General features: G+C 36.5%; 1 protein-coding gene and 2 long non-coding RNA genes across 4 annotated transcripts in view; 1 reads left to right on the plus strand and 2 right to left on the minus strand.

Moving 5' to 3' along the window:
• Positions 1-545: 545 nt before the first annotated feature.
• On the minus strand, positions 546-10,441 carry LOC135749447 (uncharacterized). The gene is made up of 2 exons (XR_010532383.1): positions 9,959-10,441; positions 546-1,896 (listed from the first exon to the last, which is right to left on the minus strand). It is a non-coding gene; the product is annotated as an uncharacterized lncRNA (long non-coding RNA).
• A 12-nt stretch (positions 10,442-10,453) lies between these two features.
• On the plus strand, positions 10,454-18,828 carry LOC141280914 (uncharacterized). The gene is made up of 2 exons (XR_012335263.1): positions 10,454-10,526; positions 16,968-18,828. It is a non-coding gene; the product is annotated as an uncharacterized lncRNA (long non-coding RNA).
• smtnl1 (smoothelin-like 1) overlaps positions 14,637-26,239 on the minus strand; it is a 33,909-nt gene continuing 22,306 nt past the window's right edge. Inside the window, exons 4-6 of one of the 2 annotated variants that reach the window (XM_065249259.2) lie at positions 19,851-20,002; positions 19,390-19,660; positions 14,637-15,121 (exon numbers count right to left, since the gene is read on the minus strand). In XM_065249259.2, coding sequence (XP_065105331.2) covers positions 15,110-15,121; positions 19,390-19,660; positions 19,851-20,002 — 435 coding nt within the window. In that variant the 3' untranslated portion in view covers positions 14,637-15,109. Of the gene's footprint in view, positions 15,122-18,996; positions 19,661-19,850; positions 20,003-26,239 lie in introns of those variants that run through there. The other variant, XM_065249258.2, reaches the window with a different exon arrangement.

The following is a 26,239-nucleotide window of genomic DNA, read 5'->3' on the forward strand; positions in this document are numbered from 1 at the left end:
ATATTTGTTGTCAATTTTTATAATAAATTATTGCCAATATTTTTCACAGGTGCAATGAAGCAAAATAGAAGTATTTTTTAAGTATCAATAGAAGTGGATATACAAGCCAACACTGGATCACATACATTTCTCTATACTGTATAAACCACATTGCATCAAGATTTAAATGACTACTAGCAATTGTTTGGTTTTTGAAGACAAAATCATCATCTTCAGCTATGCAAACAGAAGACTGAAGAATTTTCAACTGAATTAATTTATGGTGAACAGGTGAAAGAGATTCCTATGGCTTGATTATCACTTCAATTGAGCAATTAAAACCCAAGTTGAAATTAAATTAACAAGATCCTGTGGCTCCAAATATGGCTTCCCACCCTTGTTCTAATCACAAATACATGGAGACGTACTAAACCAGCATTACTTCAACCTGTTAAGCACATTGGCTTTCATGATTTTGACAGTATTAGGGCAAGCACTTGTGATTTTACAGAATAGATTATAATCGCTTTTTCCTATCTAGGAAAGAAAATCGTCCGGAGGCTAAATAGAAATAGATCTTTATTGCACAAGAATTTCTTCACAGGATAATGACAAAGCGAAATTATACATCACTGTAAAAAAAATGTATGTGTGTGAATAAGATTATATAACGCAATGTTTAAAATGATCAGATCATCCTTAAGAATAATGTGAAAATCTTTCTTACATCGTAGCAATTTAAATAAAAAAACAATTGTGAGAAACCTGCTGAGAATCCCAGCAGGCAGTAAAGTGCAGTCTGACTGCTTCATCCCTCTCATTCTCCATCACTGCTGTCTCTCTGGCCTCCAGGAACAAGGCAGTTCTGCAGGATACCTTGTCTGTGGCCTTGGTTGGATGAAAGACAGTCTTGGCAGGAGATTAGAGACTACTAATTGTGGTTTTGACTGATGCTGTGTCTGAAAATGGTGAGGTGGAGTGAAGCAGAGAACATGGTGTGCAGGAGCACTTGTCATGGATCCTGATTGTAGGCTATTCATGTGTTTGTATCCATCTTTACTTGTTAACTGCGTTGGTGATTTAGCAATTTGTCATTTATTGAACTGCAATAAAATGAAAAAATCATTTCACAGTTTAATGACTGGATATCTTCTCTGTTTAATTCTTCCACAAATTGCATTGCAATTTCAATGAACGATTGCGGTAAAATTGCACTGCATAATCAGTTAAATAGCTTAGCATTACACATCTCATATCAGATCCAGTAATAACTATATAAATATTATATTTTATATAGTATAAAATTATAATATTAATTTAAAAAATGCATAAACTAATAGTAATAATATCAATAATTGTCTATTAATAATTTGTTTGCTTTTACAAAAGATAAGATTTAGATTAAAAAAAATATTATTTTGTAAAATACCAAATAAGTCTGATTCAACATTCACTTTGCAATTTGTTTTACAAAATATTGTCTCGGCGTGGGACTGTGCAATTTTCTCCTGCACTGACTCGCTTTATTTTTTTCTTTTCAGTCTCCAGCTATGCGTTTCTCCTCAGCAGGGGATGGGAGCTTTGCCTCTCTCCCAAACCCCCCTCTGGGCCATCCAACATTTCAGTCTTGTCCTCTCCTCGCCCATCCTTTGCTAGCTCTCTCCCTCTATCGTGCTGTAGACGGCTGGTGGCTCAATGGCTAACTGGATTATGGGACAACAGAGCACCTTCCTCTCTGCCGTTGGCCTCAATCTACTCGCGCCAGCGTCTATTGAGCGCGCCCGGTCCCCGCTCAGGCCCGGCTTTATTGAGCCGTGTATGGGTCTTTATGCTGTGCGTGCTCGGCCTTGCCCCCATCCCTCATCAATCATCCGCCTGTGAGGCCGAGCTCAGAGCTGGACAGGCTTCAATGCGTCTCTATAGGAGAAAAAAGAGACAGATAGAATGTTTACTACACGACTGATCAATCAAATCAATCGGGCATTTGTTCTGAAATGTTTCGGTGAACTCTCGAAGTGCAAACATTTGGAAAAGTCGGAACAATTCCCTGTGATCCTTTATCAATTTGTTTTTTTGAAATGCAAATGCAATTTTAAATTTTACGTTTCATGTATTAAATCTTATCTAATTTCTAGTAAACACAGAACCTTCAGCTAATGTTTGCGTAGAATTCCAGTTTGGTTATGTTCTGGGAACCATTTACATTTACTCATTTTTATCAGACAGTTTTATCAAAAGCTCGTCTACAGAAGGGAGCATTCAACATTTTGCCTTAGGAGCAAACAACAAGCATAATGCACAAACAATCAGTACCTAGAACCCAACATTTCCCAGGCAAAAACTAATCTTTTAACTAAATCAAACTAGACCAAAAAGTATTTGTTGGCCTTACTGTAGGCTACCACCTGTACTATAAAAATTATGCTTTAATATTTCATTGGGAAGCTGCCTGAAATTGCACTGTTTTTCAAGCAACGTTTTTAAATGTCTTTTTATGCACCTGAAGCTTCTCGGGAGCCCTGCTTAAAGTGGTTACGAAGGCAGAATGATGTCTCGTCAGGTCTGTCGATGATATCACTTTCCCCCCTTTTTCATCAGGCCTCAACAGTATGTCGAACTTCTCTCTGTGTGCCTAACTTTTTTAATAACGATTTTCCCTCTGGCCGTAGGCTCAAACTAGTCTCCTGGAGGAATACCTCAATCCGATTATGGCTCTATTTTACAGCAGACGCCAGGGCGCAATAAGAGCAGAAACGCCACTTCACCCATCAATTAGATCTCTATTAGCAACCAATGCCCACCGTACTCCAACCAAGAACCAAAATTAAACAATTCTTCAAGTCGACAAGGTCAATTCAGACCTAAGATGCCTTTCTTTCATAACAAATGTATTCACTTAGGGGTTTTATAATGATCAATAAAGTAATATGGACTAGATTAGCCCATTCACTGCGTTTAAATTTTGCAGTGCAACAATAAAAATGCCTTTAACAACATATTGGTATTTTTTAATAACTATAGGCTTAATCAGCATAGATATCTGGGTCGTTCTGCAGAATATATAAGATTCCTATTGTTTGTGTTTTGTGTAGTATACGCTCTCACACGTATTTATTGTTTGTTCTGTTCTATGGTGTTGCATATTTATATTTCTTTTCATATAAAAATGTGACGAAATGCGTGTTGGTTTTTAATTGGTTTTCAGGCTTGCTGTATTGTTTATTGTTTGTTCTGTTCTATGGTGTTGCATAAATCTATATTTCATTTCATATGAAAAAATGTGACGAAATGCATGTTTTTAATTGGTTTTCAGACGTGCTTACTCATACTTCTTGGATTATAAAGAATTAATTAAGGCAGCATGGTCAAATTCACAGTTCCTGGTTCACTCCCAACATAAAACATGTCGACATTTTGCCACATCAGGGTGCAACCCATGAGGCCTTTTGAATATGTTGCATTAAATGTAAATATATATATTGCATTGCGTTTATGAACAAATATTTGTATTTACAATAGCCTACTTAAAGACAAGTTTGGGAAAGGGATTTTTCCTGAATTGGAATTTCACTCCACGGCAAAGCAAATATTAGACTTAATATTTTGACGAGAAAAAAACACAATAATGTAATCCAAATAAGCTAACTACTATGTCACTGTCAAACCTTTTTTATTCATAAAAAATAAAACCTGCAGGACAAGTAACTCCAGCACGTATCTCTCTGTTTACCGAGTGAAAGGATGGCCATTTATCATCGATCGAGACAGCGTCGCATTTTCTACCTAGCTCTCTCAGACCTTGTCCCAAATTCAGCATTTTTATGGAAAACTGCAGTCATTTTGATTGATGAAATCTAAAGATGTCTAAAACAATCCAAGAGATCCCCAACTGTGGAGCTCCTACGGGGTGCTTCACTCCAGGCATTGTTACTGTGACATAAGGGGGGAGCTTCGTGAGAATACACGAAAAAATCACGATTTAAGTGTAAAGCGGACAGAAAAGGATTTCTTTACATTCATCCGGGCCGGCAGTGGGAAAGTTGGAGAAACTCTCCATTTTGCAAGTAAACAATACAACCTCAGTGTCTGTGACTCCTTCAAAAAACATAGGCCTGCAGTATATGGCTCAAATCTCAAGAAAGACCTTTTATTAAAGGACTTCGGCATGTTCCTTTTAAAGTTGTCTGCTTAAAATTCTATGGAGCTGCTATAGGGTCTTTGATAAGGCAACGTGATTTAATTTTGTTGGGCATGTCGGGTTACCTTGTGTGGAGGATGCATTTATGTTGAACACAGCTGTAAGCAAAATTATACATTTTCATCGACAATATAAAAAAAGATAAATATCACGTTTCTTATTGCGACAATTGGGCACTATATTTTTGCCTTTGGCCTACAATTTTTCCGAGCTTGTTTGCTCTTGATCCATGACAGCAGAAATGTCACCTGCTAAATTGCCGCCCTCCATTATTAAAAAGGGGAGTGAGGCGCAGGGGCACAATCGGAAATATCTTACTTCGCGACACCCAAAGGGAGTTTTAATAAATCTCCCTCTATTTAACTGTGTTTCCCTCAGACTCCTCCGGGCAAATAGAGGCCGTGTCAAGATTGCGTTTGTGTGCCAGTGCTTAGGACCAGCTGCTCTCAAAAACAGACAAGCCCTTGTCAATTACCCGCTGACGAGCAGGTCTGGGGATCGCCCGAGGCACTGGGCGACCAGCAGTGTTACAGTCCCGCAATTAGTATCCATTTCTGTCCAGACCTCCTCAGAGTGCCCAGACACGAGGCGGTCAAATGGCAAAACATTGCAAAGAAAACTGAATGGGCCCAATATTATTGCCCCACACTAAGGATGACGAAAAATTATGGCTATTGGGGTAGTGAAGCAGCAAAAAATGCCGTATCTATGAGTAACCCAGCAGGGAAAAATCTAATTTTTTACAAAAACGAAAAAGAAGCAAGAAGGATAAATGTTATACGGTTTGGATGACACAGTCCGATTTTCCATTGCCTGGCGCTTTGTCGTCGTTGTCACCGTTAACAGTTGGTGGGCATTCCGAGTCTGTTTCAGCCCTGTGGCCTTTGGCCTGGTGGGGGATGAACCTTCGGACAGGGCCGTCCAGCGGCTTTAACAAGCCGCCGTTAGATTGGGTCAGAGAGGCCAAATCTCTAACAGGACAAGCAAAGACCAGCGCCAGCGGATGCCGAGCCGAACAAACGACTCCGGCCCAGGGAATCATTAGGAGATGCGTTTGTTTAACTAATTAGCAAGCTGGGCAGCCAGGGGGAGACTTGTAAGGCGAGGGCATTAACTCAGGGGAAGATCCAGAGTTCAAAGTACAGGAGGGGGACAAGGCCTGTGTAATACACTGAAGTTCAAGAACAGAGCAAACAGCACATGTCAAAAACGGGCAACGCATTCAACATGGCAGCTAAAGGAGACAAGCGACCTCAATGAGGAAGAGGAGGGGTCCTGTGTTAAATATGGGAAAGTTTGGGGAACGGGTCAGCGGGTCAAGAAAAGTCAACAAGAGAGCAGTATTAATGACATACGGAATTTGATATCAAAAATACATAAATCTTCAACTGAGGTCAGCCACACAATGAATACAATGGAGCAGAGTGTTTGAGTCAACACCGATTTTGTTGTTAGAGAAAAGAATGGATTGATTCGAGCTGTTAACATTCAACACAAAACGCTGGCACTAGAATGGAAGTTTGATGAAAAAGAAATTGTTGCCCACGTCGTGGATTGAAGCAAAGACTGTTCTGAAAACGTAGCGTATTACGATATAATGGGATTTATGCATCGTTACAGGATTGTAAACTTCAAATGTGGGATTTACAACGTATTTTGCATGCTATAATTTAACGTTAAATGTAAAGTTGAAGCATACTGATGAACGCCCGGTTTCGTAATTACGTTGTCGTGTGTTATTGTACAATGTTAAAACGCCCTCTTCTCAAATCAGCATAAATTTAGGTAATAACGAGTGTATGGTTATTTCGGAGCTGTCACATCCAGGGGTGCTGAACACTGCGCGTTTGCCGAATACGAAGGCTCTAACATTTATTCAACATTTCAGAATTCAGTAGAAAGACTTTGTTACATGCGGTCAGGAATATTTATGCTCAACTTCATAAATGTATAAGATATTAATGAACGTATCCCAAAGTAAATGCATTAAATTTGATTACCCGCAATGTGAATCACGATAATACTGGTCTAACACTTGCACTTTCTGAAAACTTAATAGATGCACACAGAACAAGTCGTCCTACTGAACACATACTATTACCTTCGTGCATCCATATAATTGGGTTTGAGGTTCAAGCTCTGTGCTACCAAACTGCCATTATGGGAGACTTGGGCCAGGGAGGAAAGAGAGTGGGAAACGTTTATTTAGCACACTTTGATATCCTTTATTAACTGATTTATTTGGGCTTATTCATTTAGGTGTCAAAAATGAAGAGTTGTGATTTTTTTCTTAGAATTTAGCATATTATTATAACAAATCTGTACTAATGCGTGTCAAAGTAGGCCTATATAAAGTTACAGCTACTATAAAAAAAATGGTGCTAAATAGCACTAAAAACTCGCAATCATGGGGGAACTATTTGTAGTTCTATATAGCACCTAGCACCTATAAAGAACCATACGGGGTGATACAGCACCACTATAGCACCACTTATGGTTCTACAGAGCACAATATGGTTCTTCACAGGTGCTATAGGTGCTATTTGGAACTTAAGATGGTTCCCATATGTTTATGAGCCAGTAAACCACTTTCAGTGCTATTTAGCACCATTTGTTTTTAGAGTGTACCTTCTAAAAATTCAATGGCCATTTGCGTGAAATTCTATTGTTGCAGAACGCTATAAACTATAACTATTAAAAAGCATTAAATGCAATTACAATTACTTTTTATTTCTCATAAACAGGAGACATTCGATAGAGATCTGAGAAAGAAAGTTGCCCTTAACAAGTGCAAAGCAACAGTGCTTTTATGAAACATGCCTTATAGGCTAGATTAATTTCTACATACGTGAGATAATCGTTGTACTTGGAGCTTCTGGAAACCCAGCCGAAAACTCTGAGTGACCTTGGGCACTGCCCCTCCCCTCCTAACCCTTGTTAGTCCTCACGTCTGTCCCCAGGAACGCCACATTCCATAACTCTTCATAAAAACCATTATTAGGGAAATCCGTTCTTTTTGACAATTTAATAGTGCAAACCAATCATGTTGGTGACACCAACCATTCATCTACCATCAGAGACAAAGAGCAGGCCTTTTCGCCATGCCGACGGGAGTCTGCGCTATTTGCAGTGCCAATCCACAATGCATGCATTGTAGATGCCTAATCGGTATGTTTATGAAAGCAAAGTATGGTGTGTGTGTTTTTAAATTTGTAGATTGTGACGTAGGCCAAGTAAACATGGCTTTCAAATATGAGATGACTTTTTTTTTATTTTAACTTCACACGGTACTCGATGATACACCCGAAATGCACCCGATAGCGCATTAAAAGGGAGTGGTTTTGTTCTTTACACACAGGCCGTGAATTCGTTTCTGAATCAATTTAGGCGATTCAAAGCAATTTTGCAACATTATCCAGTGGGACTAACAAGACAGAAAAAATGCTTCCTCTGAGGATTCACCTTTAGGAGCGCCTCAATAAAAGAGACATCAGCTCCACACACCAGCGTATAATTTTTAATATATATGCAATAAATGTTCAATTTGTTTTCTGAAATGACGGGAAATAATTTCGTCATATTTTAAAGCCATTATTGCCTCGGTGCTCCCACTCCAGCTCCTTGTGTTTGATTAAGTCATTCGGAGATTGTAGCTGATAGTTAATAACGATACTGTTATGGTCCTCTTGACATTAAATTCTCCATGGGGCAGTTATAAAAGTGCTTCTTTGTGTGAAGACCTCGGCCTTGGATTATTTGCCTCAACCTGTCAATAACTCATTTTTAATTTGATGTCTTTATTTAGCTTGGGAAAATGAGCCATAAAATACACAGTTTATCCAAAACATAAATAAATAATTATTTCCAGGAAAAAAGAGAGGCGATTAATTAACAAACTCTGGCGTGAAATATATAAAACAAACATAATTAACAATGTTTGAATAATTTACATATATGGCTTGCTTATATTTCCTGGGAGACTTTAATGTTTTATGTTTAAGGAGTTTTTGCTGTGCTCTCACATTGCCAGTTATGCGTATTTATTCCTTGTATATTTAGTGTTATTTTGTTTTGTGTTGCTTGCGCGTTTACGTCAGATTGCAAAATGCACCTTTTTGTTGTTGTCATTTATATGTGCTTTAATTTGCATGTTTGTGTATAATGTGTATGTTTCTGTGCGTGTGAAAGGTGTGTGTTTTATGATTATTTACTTATTTGTTATGCATTAAAATCTTAATTCGGAAAGGTGTTACATTTCTCCCACTTATTTTTCTTATTGATATCACGAATTCCACTTGTGTTTGCGCAACTTCAAGGACGCACAGTAACAACAGATCGTATCGTCCTGAAATTTGTGAAACGCCTCGGCAATTTGCGTTGACAGTCATGATCCGATGAATTCGATGGAGTGAGGTCAGTTAAGTACAATAACAAAAAAAAATATTATTCGCATGTTTAACCCTAACTCTTCATTTTTTTTATTCGATACAAATAATATGTGCACAAGGTCTATTTTAATTGAATCTTAAAAATATAATTGAAATGCAGCGACTGATAGTTCTCACAGGTTGTAAAAGCCCTAAAACATTCATAGTGTTATAACACAAACTGTTATTAATGTTCAACCAAATAAATGTTTAACTAAACTATTATTAAAATATTTTAAAGTTTCATGGCTTTAAAATATTCAAAAAAATTAATAAAATATAATAAAAACACCAGTGCCTTCTTATTTTGTGCGATGTTGCCTTTGATCAGTCCATTGGAAAAGAAGTCGATTTTCTGCAGCCCTTTCTCTTTTTTATCTTCTCTTCGCGCTTGTCCAAAAATTCGTTTGTTTTGCCCTATTTCTAATGCTGTTTGTTTAATTTCTTTATTCTTGGTTCGATACACAGCTGCGGAGAGAATACAGTCTTCTTTTCCGATAACAAGCACATTCCTTTTGACGGTAGTCTTTGATTTCTCTGCCTTTACACAAAGTCTTTGACTCTGAGCTGTCAATCCGTCTCTTTTGTTGGGCTCTAGCTTCTATGCAGATTGGACGGAAAGCCATCGTCTAAATTGATGGATCCGTTTCGAAATAGGGAAAGGTTAAGGGTGGAAAAGTGAAAGGGTTTCCCTGGTAATTTCATCGGTTTTACTAAAATGCTTTACTTCGTCGCTGTTTTCCTTTCCCAAAGAATAGGTTACGTAGTATAATGCATACATTCAGTCATTAAAAACTGCTTGGACCTGAGATTAAATCGCAATATATTTTCCAAGTTCAAATATGTTGACGAATTCGTCATAAAATTATTTTAAAAAAAGGGTTATTTGAAACAAAGTAATATTCCTGGTAATTATTAAGACATTAGCGAAGCTTCTCTAAAATTTTTCAAGTGCTGCAGTCCAGAACACAACAAAATGCCTTGTGCACCACATTAAAATTATATTAAAAGAGTCTGCTTGCTTTCTGTTTTGTCATTCGAATTCCATCGCTGACTTCAAAAAACATCTTTCCGAATTTGTTCTTCATCAATATCAACTGTAGTTAAACACTGTGATTCCTCTGAGAATAACAACTATTTGCAGCTGCTCTGCCACGTAGGCTGATGGTTTGAGCAGTGCAGTGATCTCAAAGGAAAAAACACAGCACAACACTGCAGCAATCTCAAACACCGAGTAACATCCAGCATTAGTCAGAAAATATCCAGCCATATTCAATGCATATAAAAGTGCATGCTAGAATTTGAGAGTTTAAAAAAGTATTACACCTAAAACGTAAAAAATTTAGCTACTTACAGTGCTGTGATGCGCCTTTTCCGTTTGGTATCCTGTCATATCCTACCAGTGGGCTAATGTAGAGTTTGTCTTGTCTTTTTCTGGGAGATTCACTTTAACAAGTGGAAAGTTTGTGTCCTTCTGCGCCATTTTATACATGATGAGCCGTCAGTAATGGGATTATTAAACAAAAACGGTTTCAGGCGCTGGCGTTAACCTTTTTTAATGCCTAATTAGGTTTTGCAAAGAAATAATTAGATTTTGCATCGCTTACATTGCCTATATTTTCAACTGACGTAGAAACAATTTCATCATTATTCGACCCTCTTGTCGATCAGCTTAACAATATACATTTAGCGTGACTGTATACAAGATGATTTAAAAATATGCTGTGATCAAATATTGCACATAAATTAATTATGTTGCACATTTGCCCGCATCACTGTCGTAATGTAATGAAGAGAGCGCCCTCTGTTTGTCAAGAACATTTACCGCACATTTTTCTTTTCTCCGTTTCCTCGACCCTACAAAACTTACTTGTGCTGGACAAGGGATTTCCTGGTGATAAGATTCATATAAGAAATTACAGGTATGTTTATACTTTGAGAGTAGGGTCCGGTTAACCGATGAAATCCGTTTTTTAATATCATTAAACGTACAGTATGATGACGCAAGCTGTGCAACTTGGAAGTGTCTCCCTGAAGCTGGCGCGTCCAAAATAGCTGAATTGTTTTCTTTCAGACACTATACAGACAGCGCAGGCAGACTTTACCAAACTAGACGGTGTCTTTGAATTGTAATATTTGTGTTATGGTCACGGCACATTAGAAAGTTGCCACTGTCATGAGAATTAGTTATCTTTAACATTATTTTAAAATTATATGACACGTGGTTTAAAGTGATTAGTGTTTTTTAAAGAAAATTTAATATGATGAGAAAGAATGCTTGTGTGCCCATTGGGTGTGTATTGATTTTCATGCATGCTTAGATGAGTGCAAAATTGTACATTTGCTCAAATATTAATTTTAAAACACACACAAGGTCGATTGCTCTGCCACAGTGATCTACAACTTTTATAACAGCATTTTCATAAACTATGTACATTTGTTTAGTGATTTTTTCTGTTTTAGAAAAGTCAAATAAAAATAATATTAATGGAACTTGAATCTTACCACAGTTTAGTTTGAAGGGTTGGGGATCGTGCGCGTCAATATGCGCAGGATCACATCGACTCGCCCTTGAAGGAAGAAAAGGACAATGGGCGAGAAAGACAAACAGCTAGATGATGCTCGTCGAACTTCACTCATATATCCTTATTTAACTTAATTTAGGAATTATTTGGAATTATTTGAATTAAGTGGATTGTCACATCATGCGTTTAATGCACGAGTAGGCTAATATTTGAAAGTGGCCTGATATATAGAAATTGAACACCGTTTTTTTTCTACAAAAAGCTTAGCTAATATTTCCAGCTATTAAGCACACTGGGGCATTGATGTTGATAAAATTAGCATTTTCTTTTAGTTATTCAAAAGCATCCTTATGTAAATTATGTTGCACAAAAAAGACATATTAACAATATCTCAAACCGCTAGAAGGCGTATAGGCTATAGATTCGTATTCTACCACCTGGATACATTCGTTTGTCATTTTTTTTATTAGAAAAGTGACATGCAAATAAAAAGAATCTTTGTTATATATTTTCACTTCTGTTTTTTTTTTGTTATTTTGCTTGCTCGAAGCGAATACGTAGGCTATTGCGTAATACGGAATGAAATGTGTAAAACGAATTTTTTTGCTTTTTAATTATACGAAATCTCTACGCATTGCCAATACGAATTTAGACCACAGGCAACTTCACATTGGCTACGCATATACGTCGAAAGATTAAACATTTGCTTAAATATAATACCTAAATACAGGTTTTACACAATATTTTTGTTTTAAAACAAAAATTGTTTATTACATCGATACAGCCCGGTGACAATCCTTTTGCTTTTTTCTTCTGTCTCGTCCTTGTCTTCTATCACAGAGAGCGGTGTTTCTGTATGAAATCATCTGCAGGAAAATCAGCAAAATTACAACTAAACTTACAGTTACCATGCATTGTGCATACAGTGTATAATATGCGTCTTCAATATTGGTATAATTTTCATATTTTATTAGTTTTAATAAGCTACATCAAGATTATTTGGTGTAAATGCAATAAATCAAGTGAATGAATAAGGCTGCTTTTTCGAATACGAGTTTTGATGATAAGAACTTCTACACACGTTTGCAAAAAAATTCATAACAATCCAGTGAGCTTTAAGTGCTAGAGTCGCTGTCCGTTCATGACGTGCTGAAATTTCACATTAAAGCTCTATTCGTTATTGCTTTAAACAAAATACAGCGTTTGGGTAATTTTACACATATTTGACCTTTTAAATATTTAAACTAATTAATACATTATTAGGATATAAAATATATATATATAGCTATTCATATTGCACGCAGTCACTGTTGCAGCCCATTATTCCGATTCCAAGCGACCATGGTTTAAAAATAGACAAAACATGAAGAAACCTATAGATTAAATTACATCCTAAAGCAAATCCCAAATCTGTCCCTAAACCCAAGCGGCAAGAGTTTAATTTGGCGTATGTAGCGTACGACTTTTCATGCTATTTATACGCATTTCATGAGCATAGGTTGAAGATGCACACCTGTCGTTCAACCTGCACACAACATTAAACCAAATTAACAATAATCTCTACTACTCTTCTTATTTCACTGTATAAACTTGCACGCAAATCAACCCTTTCATTTATTACCGGTGTTTTAATTTGTTTATCATGCATTGAGTGAAGAATTATTTTTTTAAGGGGACTATACTTTATTGAAGAATGATATTGAAGGGGGGTTGTATTAACGTTTGAGCTCTGTGGCTGACAGAAATCCTTCTAACCCTTCTTGCGGCCATTTGTAATTAAAAGATAATGTGAATAAATAGCCTATATAATTATTTCATTAGTAGCTATTTTGTGGGTTGTCAATGCAGTTTACTTCAAAAAATATTTACTCTCTTTAGCTAAGCCGAATGGATTTAAGATTTTAATGCTTTAATGTTTAGTGAATCATTTATATATATAAAAGGCTGCGACCTTCGAAGGACGTATTCGGATGACGCATGCAGCCTTCACAGCCTAGGCTGGATATTTTAAAATAAACGTTTAAACCTTTTTTAAATATACATGTGTATTTAGCAGGAAAACCGTTTCTTGTCACTGTTTTAGTATTATAAGTTCTGATTTGTATTAATATTATTCTCTGTATGATGCATATATTTCTAAACTTGTTTAATTTGATATACTGTTGGTTTTAGGGTAATCTACATTAACGTGTCATAATTTCAAAATAAAATTTATATTTTTTTGCGCGGTGGGCGCATACAGCAGGTGACGCAAATTATGGATCGTTCGTAGGCTAGACTGTTTCATTTCAGTTCTCTTCGTGGACTTTGGGGGCTGCGACCTTCAAAGACCGAGTGCTCGCCTTTTGAGGTCGCGTCCTTAGAATTTCGCAGCCTTCGAATTGCGACACAGCTAATGTCGTTTGACTCTGGAGTGACTTGTGGAAGCTGCGTTTGTAACTATAGCAACTGCAGATACGTTGCCAGAAGTAGGTAAAAAACTGTAACCTACCTTTTCTGTCACTGGTGTGGTGATTTCCCTGAAATGTTCTTTTTTGTAGCATTATGGGTATACAACACATAAAATGTTATTTTGGGGAACAAGAAGGTTAATGCTTCCAAGTGTTCACTTTATTTTGTTTGTTGGTTTTTGTGTGCTGGCAGCCTAATGTTAGCCTACACTCTTTCTTTAAACATGAATAAACGTGCTGATGGTGTATTACACGCGGCTCTCAGCTGCACCCCTGTGGCTCTGGTTTGAATTGCTGGTCTCTTCCAGGGTTCTCCCTTGTAATTTGTGCGTTTTGTACAACAAGCATTTGTGTTTCTATTATATCATGCCATAAAAATATTAACTACGGGTTTACTACAGCTAAATAAATCCCTTCATGATTACTATAGTTAAACCATGGTTACCTCAAAATAACCACTGTTGTAAACCATGATTTTGGCAATAGTAATCAATAAAAATCCCTGGTTACTACAAAAGCATGGTTAATTTTCCTCCTAAGGATTAGACTGGACTGGTCTGATAGTGTAATGCTGAATTAAGAAGGTCATTCTTTTCCCAAACGCTTTGGCACAGATGTAAGGCTCAGACACTCTGCTTTTGTCCTGTTTTTGTAACATTTAACATTTTTTGGTAAAGGCCATGGGTGGGGGTTTAGTGTCAACCGTACTTAAACACACCCGAAAAAAATCTAATCAAAGTCTTCAGGATTACTTAGAAATAAAATGCAGGTGTGTGGAAATAAAACTCTGCAGGACAGTGGCCCTTTAGGACCCAGGATTCCCACCCCTGCTATCTGACTCTGGGTTGTGTTGCACTGTGTATATTTCTAGCAATTTCCTGTTTGTTACACTAAGTGGTGTAGTTGGCTGATGAAACTGTCTGAATCTCACCATAATGACGGGTTTTTTGTTCACATCCAATATTAAATAGCTACAACAAATACATTTTAAAATGCATTTACAGTTGTTCAATTGATGAATGATTTAAGTTTCAGCATGTCATGATCAGACAGCAACTTATGAAGCATGAAGCAAACATATTTTTTATTGTCTACAGTAGGTTGTAATTGTGGTTCAGGATGGCTTATTTTTCTTGATCCAGTGAGCCCCTGCTGGTAAATGCCATGAATAAACCATTCTGTGGGAAAAAAAAATCTCCTTTTATGGCTATTCAGAAATGACTGGATATGCTGACTGGATAAAATTGGTTGCAAGTAACACAGAAATCATGATTATATTTCTTGATTTTTGTGAAAGAGTACTTGTGCTGTTGTCTGTCTGCCTATGAAGCATTAGTGAAGAAGGTACTACCATGGTACATGTCCAAAACAAAAAACCTTGGTAGTAGTAGAATGTTTTATTGGAACTTTTTTTATATTGACTGGATGTTATTTTCCTGAAGCATTTATGTGATTGGCTGATAGTTTCCTGGGAAATCTTCTCTGACTGGGTTGATTTAGCCTTCTTTGCATTGTACAGTGGCTCCTCTTTTATGTCTGCATCTGACAAAAACAAGACGCATATTAAGTTAGTACATGTTCAGCATTTAATACTTTTTGACAAAAATAATAAAACATTAACATTTTCTTTTTGCTAAAACCCCTAAACATTATTTTTCTGCTTTGCAACCACAGAAATATTAAAGGTGTAGCGGAGGATTTTCTTGAATTTTAGAAAATAACCGCCTTCTCCACTTTTTTAAAAATGCAATTGCGCAACACTTCTGATTGACAACTAGGAGGACCAATAGTCTTCATGATCCACCCGGGAAAAGAAAATCCTCCGCAATACCTTTAATATAGTTTTGAAACTTGGCACTTAAAAAAGTGAATTCATAATGAATTTATTAATTCCATCATTAAGATAAAGCCTCATGAAAACCATACAAGTAAGATTTTTTTATATGTCTGCCTGTGCTCCTATTCTATGAAGCTGCCTCGCTACAATACAAAAATAAATACATTTAAATTGCATAGAAAATATAACATGATAGCATAGCCAAACATTTTATAACCGTACATATGAGTTTTGTTGTTGTTGTTTTGTTGGTACTGGTTACCAATTGGTTAATTGGTTTATTAAATAAAATCAGCAGGATTGAATTTCATACAGGGATTTATGGGCAGTTGATTTAAGTTGTAGATGAATCAATGAGAATCAAAACTATTCATGGTAACACTTTACAATAAGGTTCTATTTGTAAATACAACAAACTAACATGATAGACATGCATTACTAACATGAAACAAAAACAACGAACAATATAGTTTTTCAGCATTTGTTAATTCTTGTTAATGTTAGTTAATGCCAATGCAGTTATTTAGTTCATTGTGCATAATGTTAATGTTTGATTTTAACAATGTACTTAATTAATAAATGCTGTAGAAGTATTGTTCATTGTTCATGTTAGTCAATACATTAACAAATTGTTAATGAAATACAACCTTAGTGTTACCCTATTCATAAAAACTTGTGTCAGGTATCTTAATCATTAGATTAGTGTCTATTCCAGATGAAGAGCAAAACAATTCTTGATTTACAATATCAGATAGATTTGAATCCACATGCACATACACTCAGCATTTTAAGACACGTTTATTGACATTTGCTTATCACAGGACCCGGACAAAGTTTCTGGTTGTCCTCTCAACAGCATCGATGCTCCATAGCCTTAAAATATACCAGATGATTTCTGTGCAGACTCTGTGAAGACTATCTGCTGAGCAGGTGGTGGCCAACGTTTCTCAAATTTGCTAAAGAACAGTGGGTCCTTAAAGGGCCCTCCATACACAATGGCCTGCAGCAGGTAGACCACAACCACCACTAGGCAGGAGATCAAAAAGAAGGGAATGAAGGGCCGGAGATGTTTCCACGCAACCCCAAAGCCATATCTAAAGCCGCCATGGTCACGGTAATGGGTCGTTTTACGGGATATCAGCGTAGGTGGAGCGGGCGTAGTAGAGTTATCCGAATCCACGTATATAGTGGACTCTGGATCAAATGATTCCATGGCGAAATTCAATTAATGGTTAACTGGAAGTTATTCTCACTTCTGACTTGCCAATTTAAAACCACCTCCTCCTAGGAAATTAAAATGAACAATGATTAATTTCCATAGTGCATCCAACGAAGATTAATGTTCCACTTGTCAGCATTTCCTTAGTATTGCATGATCTTGTGTGTCTTAAGGCGATCTGTGGTCTTCTCGGTTGATCTTGATAGATGAAACAATTTGCAGACAGTGTGAAATCTACCAAAAGGCACTCCAGAACTTTTACCCCATAGACACACTCGCTGATTTCTTCATCTTCTCTTGTTTCTAACTTTCATCTGTTTTTTTATTCCCAGCTCTCTCTCCGTGGGTGTTTTAACAGCACTCCAAGAGTTGGTGTCTGAAGGGACCACATCAAGATCATTTAACCAGACTCATACCAGCCATACCCAGAGAAATACGATAGAGCAAGAGAGTGAACGAAAGAAAGGGAGAGCAGTGCAAATGAAGCAGGGATAGTATTACACTGTGTATATATAGCAGCAAACGACTAGAAGATGATGTGAAAGTAAAACACAGAGACATATTTGCTTGATATGTCAACAGCTTTAAAGTTATCAAGGTCGAATTACATGTGAACTTGTGTGTGATTGTTATCCGCTTTTGTTTTCCTCCCTGTTGCTATATGCTTAAGTAAACACCGGAACAAATATCCTGTGTAGCTACTATGAAGTGATTTATGGCATGTAGCAGAGACCCCTGGGTGGTTTCATGTTCTTAGGCCATAAAACAAAAATTGCTGGCACGGTTCATCGTGGCTTCTGTTATTGAAGTCACTCGGATAGAGAGACAAGCTCTTCACTTCAAGGTTATTGATGATTTAAAAATGATATTCATTATGTTTTTGTTTTACAATTACACTTTACAAATCCATTTTGTACAGACCTGTAAATGGACTGCAATGTGTCAAGCTTGTTTAATTTTTGCTATCATGGTATGGTATTATTGCAAAATCTTTATGTTATGTAAAACTCCTGCTCTTGTATGAACTTACTGTAACACTTTACAATAATGTTGTATTTGTTAACATGAACCAACAATTTACAATATAGTTTTTCAGCATTTATTACTCTTTGGTAATGTTTGTTAATGCCAATACAATTGTTCATGTTAGTTAATTGTGCATATTGTAAACCTTATGGTACATTTTTACAACTATTTTTTCTTTTGTAGGACCATTTCAATTTAAGATGGAAAGGCATGTCTAGTTTAATATCTATTTGGTTGAGATCTGGTGACTGTCATGTTCAAGAAACCAATTTGAAATGATTCGAGCTTTGTGACATGGTGCAGTATCCTGCTGGAAGTAGCCATCAGAGGATGAGTACATGGTGGTCATAAAGGGATGGACATGGTCAGAAACAATGCTCAGGTAGGCCGTGGCATTTAAACAATGCCCAATTGGCACTAAAGGGCCTAAAGTGTGCCAAGAAAACATCCCCCACACCATTACACCACCACCACCAGCCTGCACAGTGGTAACAAGGCATGATGGATCCATGTTCTTATTCTGTTTACGACAAATCCTTCAACTGTCCAATTTTGGTGAGCTTATGCAAATTGTAGCCTCTTTTTCCTATTTGTAGTGGAGATGCGTGGTACCCGGTGGGGTCTTCTGCTGTTGTAGCCCATCCGCCTCAAGGTTGTGCGTGTTGTGGCTTCACAAATGCTTTGCTGCATACCTCGGTTGTAACGAGTGGTTATTTCAGTCAAAGTTGCTCTTCTATCAGCTTGAATCAGTCGGCCCATTCTCCTCTGACCTCTAGCATCAACAAGGCATTTTCGCCCACAGGACTGCCTCATACTGGATGTTTTTCCTTTTTCACACCATTCTTTGTAAAACCTAGAAATGGTTGTGCGTGAAAATCCCAGTAACTGAGCAGATTGTGAAATACTCAGACCGGCCTGTCTTTCACCAACAACCATGCCACACTCAAAATTGCTTAAATCACCTTTCTTTCCCATTCTGACATTCAGTTTGGAGTTCAGGAGATTGTCTTGACCAGGACCACACCCCTAAATGCATTGAAGCAACTACCATGTGATTGGTTGATTAGATAATTGCATTCATGTGAAATTGAACATGTTTTCCTAATAATCCTTTAGGTGAGTGTATATTCTACTCTCTATACTATTTATTAAAAATTGTTCCAATTTTCTGTGGTTTCTTTTCTTTGTCTCGAAACAATGCATTGTTTAAAAAGCGCTATATAAATAAAACTGACCGTCAAAGCTTAAATTATGAAACTGAAGCAAAAGCCCAGAAAGCTTTATTCAGAATGAACTATTGACATACTTTTAATTTTTTTTGTAGGCCTATGTAACTGTAAAATGTGCACTCACTTGCCTGGTTTTGGATCTCTGCCTATTCTTACAATGCTTAAAATGTATATTTTCATTATAGATTTATTGACCCTTCCCGAAAGACACGTACAAGCCATGTGTTTGCAGTATTTATTTCATATAAGATGATTGAAAATCTGTATATTGTAAAAAAAAAGCTACTGTGAAACCCAAAATATTTAGATTAAACTAAATCTTTCATTCACACTTCACAAATTAAAATCTCAATTCATATATTTACTAATATGTTAAAATCATAATAATAAATTATTTCGGACTAAATATATCCAAGATATTAAAATATCTTTTCTTATTTCCTTTTTCTCAGTCATTATTTTTCTCTTTCTCCTAAACCTCAGCATCTACATTTATTACATTTTCATTCTGATCCGTCTCCTTTTCTGTCTTCGTACTAGAATCAGATTGATTTTCCTCATGTTGTTCGCTCTCATCTTTCTCTTCATCTCCTTGTTCGTGAGCCGCCTCTTGATCTTCTTTTTTCTTTTTCTCTTTCCTCTCTTTGTCTATCTTTGAGAGATGATGACAAAGGGACTGCACATAGGTGAAAACACACATAGGGTCTGGATGTTTACCCATTAGTAACATATCTGACACTTCCAGAAGGGGGCAGCAGTCAGCAAGAGACCTGGAGATCAGGGTGAAAGAGAGTTTTGCATTTGTTTATTTAGATCACTGTCATCATTAATCATTCAAACAGAGAGAGAGAGAGAGAGAGAGAGAGAGAGAGAGAGAGAGAGAGAGAGAGAGAGAGAGAGAGAGAGAGAGAGAGAGAGAGAGAGAGAGAGAGAGAGAGCTACATTTCAGTAAGAACATACTCTGCTGTGCTGAAGGCCAGGGTGAAGTTTTTCTCATGTTCACTAGCTTTAAGAGAGGAGAAGTCAAATGCGGTTGGAAAGAAGCGATGAATGAGCGCACAGAATGCCAGGCCATCACTCCAAGATGAAGAGAAGTTTTCTATGTTGACACCCTTTATAATGGAAAAGGATGATTAGATAATTAAAGCGATAGTTCAGCCAAAAATAAAAAAGCACCCCATGATTTACTCACCCTGAAGCCATCCAGTTTTTTTAGACAAACACATTTTCAGAAGAACTGGAATGATTAACGCCACTCATTCTAATAATGTCTGTCTGATATCGATTCTGAATCGTAATGTGATATTATGAACAGCTCTTTTATGTAGCCTACTACAGCTCTTTGTTCAGTAGGAAGTCCATATCAATCTAAAATCACTGAGTTTGAGTCGTTTATAAAACATGCATTTGGAAAAGCGACACTCATCAAACATAATCATTATAAATATTCTTTATTATCATTAAAATACCTAAAAAGGTTCAATGAACAGCGATATGAATGTGCTTGTAGGCAATTCGTGGCACTGCATGTGTAAATGGTGCTTCTTCTGCGGTTCATATTGAGTTTCTGCACGAGAGTGCCCTGTGGCTTTTGGATGTATACGACTAGTGTTGGGGAAAGTTACTTTTAAAATAATGCATTCCAATATTAAGTTACTCCCCAAAAAAGTAACTAACTGCTTACATTACTTTTAAGTTACTTTTGCGTTACTTTTTCTTACTTTGCAGGTGTTTTTTATGACTAAGAAGTTCTGCATTCAGAAATTGCATATTTCCATCGCAAAAATGTCAAGCTCTGGTCTGCCATCTCCAAATCTGACTAAAACAAAAAATTCTATATGTTCAGTTTAATGCAGTACATTGTTTTATTTATATCCAATTAATTAAACTTAAAAGTAACTTGCATTACTTGTAACTCAAATATTAATGTGTTAATTAAGTAAGTAATGCATTAGTTTAATTGTTACTTCAGAAATGTAATATTATTACGTAATGCACGTTACTTGTAATGCGTTACCCCCAACACTTGTAGCGACATTTCACAATAAGTTATTGAGAAGCATAGCGAGCAGAATCGCACAATTTATAGTCCAGCAGCCTTAATTTATTAGTTATTTTAGAAAATACCTAGCTTCCTGCAAAATACAACATGCATGCACCAGATAGTAGCGTAGCAATACGAAGCGTGAGAAAAGACTCTTGCGAGTAGGCAAGGGCGCCACTAGCAATTTTGGGCCCTATGAAAAAACAGGGGGTCAGGCCCCCACCATACCCATTTCGCACCAAACATACAATCCAACCTACTGTAGCTATTCAAAATCTTTGTCTGTAATTTAATAATACAGAACTATTTACATGCTATTGTTTTGACCACAGTTATCAGTATTTATAGATACCTAAAATGTCTGCAGCTAAGATAATTTATAGTGCAATGTAAATTTAATTGAAAAATACAGTACATTAAATCAAATATTCAGAGAAAATGCAACATTCTTAAAGATTAAAGATAAATGTGACCATGCCTGTGAAAACCCAGCTGAAGTATTTCTTTGTAATTGACTGTTTTCCACATAAAATCATCCTATATAATGTAAAGAACATTTTGTGAAAATATAAATTTGATATATTTAATATTGACTGAGTAATGTCATGTCAGCGATTGAAATCATAGTGAAATTAATGCTTGAAATAAAACTGATGCTTTTTATCTCACAATAAGATTTGAGACTTTTCTGATTTTCACAGGCAGTCAGTGACATACTGTATACTTGAGCTGTTACACACACGACAGAGGGGACGAACTAAGTGTGTGATGAGATCGTAACAAGGCGTGGTGATCTTGAACCTGCTTACATCACGAGGCATTTTTTGGACCCAACATCCAATACAAAAATTCAACTGCAGTAGCCACTGTTTAACCTGAAGAGGGCAGCACTCAGACGTTTTTACACCAGTATTGAAACTTTATAACCAAATGTCAAAAAACTTAATAAAATCAATGAACAGCACTAATAAAACCCCATTCTTACAGATCGACATTAACTAAAAAAAGTTGGTTTAGGGTTTATTACTCTTTAAGAAAAAAGCTATACTGTTATTAAATTATTCTTGTTTTTTAATCAACGGGGCTCTAAAATGAAATGAATGACAACTATAGCAGATTACGACATAGATTTCCATTGATTTCTTAAACCTGTTGCAAGTCGAGAAGCTTTAATATACATAACTGGACTAGTTTAGCCTTAGTTGCATTTCAGTTTTATCACAACCAACTCGATTCACGACTGCATAAAAATACTTCCTTGGCATTGCGTTACAAAACTAGTGTGTAACTGATCGCATTTCTAGTTAATTAGCTTATACGGGCTACGTTAATTTAAACAGCTTATAAGGGCTGACTTCGCGTTAGAATCATAACATAAAACAGGGAACGTAAATCACCTTGTGTTTTTTTAAACTGAGGTGAACAGAGCGAAGACTTATTATAGTGGAAAGAAAACTACATTGTATTGCTCCAGCGTCACATTGTGTAAACTGCATTTATAGTAAGGAAGTGCACATATGCAGATAATATAGGAAATAGCAGTAAATACACACACCTTGCTCTCTTGTGAAGTTCACTCTGCACTGTGAGACCGTGGATTGAAGACGCCGCTAATAAAACGCAGAGTAAAGACGGGGCGGAGCTAAGAGGGCTCAGCTTAAGGGGGTTGCGTATGCGGCACAGTCCTTGGCTGGGGCCCTCAAAAGTTCATGGGCCCTTAGAATCGTCCTAACTTTTCCCCCCCTTACGGCGCCCCTGCGAGTAGGGGCGGACTTAATCGACTGTTTTAGTATTATAAGTTATGTTTTGTATTAATAATATGCTGTGTATGTTGCATACATTTCTATTTGATATACTGTTAACATCAACGTGTCATTGGGACACAGTACGAGTTTAGAGTAAGAGAAAGCGCGCCCAAAAGTGAGAATTTTCTACCAGAAGGCAAGGTTTAGAAATTAGACAAACAATGAAACCCAGCTACTCCAACGGAGCGGAAAAAAGGAGAAAAAAAATGTGGCTAAACTCCCAAAAGTCACTTTTTTTCCACAAGCTCCCACAGTAAATGCTGCTCCTTCGAGTCCCACAGAAGCTGTAGCTGAGGGAAATGATGACAATGTGCTGGTGAGTGGAGCCCGAGAACACGAACAGCACACAGATGCAAACAGCACCCAGGGACATGTTAGGGGCTAATTCTAATCGGAAGTGATTATTCCTATGCCCTATTCCCCTTAAGCTCCTGTGTAAACTCTTGAGGGAGTTGTGGATTTGTGTCTCAGCCTCATGTGTGGCCGTTAAAAATACACTTGCTGAATAGAGCAATGAAAACAACTTAATTTTCTCCTTATCTGGAGCGACTGTTTGTGCAGCGTTCCCTTCCCAAATAAGTGCCATTCAAGGGCCCAAAAACGGCGTTTGGAATTCCTCCAGGGAGTTTTAATGAGTGATGATCCTGCTTTCTGGACGAAACGCGCTGTGATCTTTTAGTTTTTTTATTTGTGAATTTAATTATATTAGTTACAGATATTTTCAACATCCATTGTAACTATTTATAAATGTAGGAAAAAAACAGAATAATACAAAAATATATGAAGAGCTCAGATGCAGTGTGTCTTGGCATGATTTCTTAACTTAGCCTTTTTCTATCAGACTCCTGATGGATTCTGCCAACAAACCAGTATTTTAAAATGGCCTGACGGCGGGATTAAATGGATTTGACGCGAAAGTACAGTAAAGTGTCAAGAGCATTCACAATCATCATTATTTATTTATTTTTTTGACGGAGGTGGCATTTAGCAGCTTTTGCATGTAAACTTTTCACAAAAAAAAGTGTTTCGAGTTCAGAGTTGAACGACTGTTGGGGCCTGATACGTGGAATCGCTTAGGGCCCCCAAATCACCCCTCCTCATGAGAACTGTGCGTTTTGAGTTGTTTTAGCTACAGATAGGGATAAGTCAATATCCTCTTGCATTTTCTTTAAAATACTCATTTTAACTTTCACTGGCATTGTTGTTTTGCCCTTTACTCTATGCCTCCGCCCCCATGTTCATCAGTACGCCATTAACTAACTACACATATGGCAGCGTGCGTTCCCTACGCTAAAACTCTCTAGTGAATGCAAAGGAGTCCAAGATGGGGTTTCCGGAAGCTGGTCATTTTCGTTGGTAAAATTTTAAATATTTATATTTGGTAACGCTTTAGATTACAGCCCGGAAAGTACTGCGTAAGTACAGCGAATTTACAGCGTATGTTTCTGTAATTATAGTGTACTTATGAAGTAGGTACGTGTAATTATAAGGGAACAATTTATAATATTGGTGGAATAAAGGGGTAACAACCAGGATATATGCAGTAAAGTACTGCGTAAGTGCAGTGAATTTACAGCGCAAGTTTCTGTAATTATAGTATACTTATGAAGTACGTACGTGTATTTATAAGGGAACAATTTATAATATTTGGGGAATAAAGGGGTAACAACCAGGATATATGCAGTAAAGTACTGCGTAAGTGCAGTGAATTTACAGCGTAAGTTTCTGTAATTATAGTATACTTATGAAGTACGTACGTGTATTTATAAGGGAAAAATTTATAATATTTGGGGAATAAAGGGGTAACAACCAGGATATATGCAGTAAAGTACTGCGTAAGTACAGCGAATTTACAGCGTATGTTTCTGTAATTATAGTGTACTTATGAAGTACGTACGTGTATTTATAAGGGAACAATTTATAATATTTGGGGAATAATACGGAGCCCTTCTGATGACATGGTAAAACTTTTTTTTTAAATCGTGGCCACGAATTAGTAATTCGTTCCCACGAATTATTAAATCGTGCGCACGTTTTAGTAATTCGTTCCCTCGTTTAAGCTAAATCGAGCGCACGATTTAGTAATTCGTTCCCTCGTTTAAGCTAAATCGTGCGCACGTTTTAGTAATTCGTTCCCTCGTTTAAGCTAAATCGTGCCCACGTTTTATTAACTCGTTCCCTCGATTAAGTTAAATCGTGGCCACGTTTTATGAATTAGTGTCCAGAATTTCATTTAAACCATCTGGACATTAACACAACGCTAACAAGATCAAATTCAATCTAGCCATTATTAATGACGCATACTTAATGCAGTTTTATAAATTCCTGCCAAGAATTTCATTAAAATCATCGGAATAGTGACGCTTATTGCAGCTCAATGCATTAATACATTGTTATGAAGTATAAAATTCATACACCTTATGGCTTCTGTATATATACAGTTTATTAACTCCTTCACAGAATTTCATAAAATATATTGGGACATAACGTGAGCTAACGCATTGATACAGTGCTATATAAGGATCAAATTCATACATCTTGGGTCTTAAACCGTTTTATTAATTCCTGCCCGGATTAATAAAAAAACAATAATCGGGAAATTACATGACCCTTAACGCATAAATACAGTGCTATTTAAAGATCAAGATTAATCTATATACCTTATTAATGAGCCATACTTCATATACAGTTTTATTAATTCCTGTGCAGAATAAAAAAAACCTTAACACAACCTTTAGGACATTAACATGACGCTTAATGCATGCTAATGCATTAAATACAGTGCTTTTAAGATCAAAATCACTTTATTAATAAGTCACATCTTCCTGCACAGAATTAAAAAACATATTGGGACATTAACATGACGCAGTAATAAATTAAACAAAATAATTCAGTGGCTTAAATATCACTAAAATAAAATAACTTAATAAAATCTCTTTATGTCACTTGGGTGATTTTTTTAGTTAGACAAACCAAAATAAATGACAAAAAAAGAAAAAGAAAATTTGTGTAATTATTTGTAATTATTGTGTAAATATTATTTAGGTGTATACATCAAATAAAATAAGTATTTAACCAACAGATTATTTCTAATAAAAATCCTTAATATTTGTTGTAAATCAAATTCATACAGTTTTATTAATTCGTGCCCAGTAGGCAATTTAATAACCGGGACATTAACGTGACGCATTAATAAAGTGCTATTTAAAGATCAAGTTTTCTATATACGCTATACCTTATTAATGAGTCATACTATAGCCTAGTTTTATTAATTCCTGCGCAGAATTAAAAAAATATAGCTTAATGCATGCTAATACATTAAATACAGTGCTATTAAAAGATAAAAATCACTATAAAACTTATTAATGAGTCATATACATATTCCGTTTTATTTAGCCACGTCAGGCAAAATGTCAAAAGGTTTAAGGGTTGACGAATAAAAAAATTGGCATGGACAACAGTTAAGCGGCCGGTGTTGTGTGGAAGTCTGTTCCCCCTAT

The sequence above is a fragment of the Paramisgurnus dabryanus genome, chromosome 16 (genome assembly GCF_030506205.2).
Source record: "Paramisgurnus dabryanus chromosome 16, PD_genome_1.1, whole genome shotgun sequence".
Classification (NCBI taxonomy): Eukaryota; Metazoa; Chordata; class Actinopteri; order Cypriniformes; family Cobitidae; genus Paramisgurnus; species Paramisgurnus dabryanus.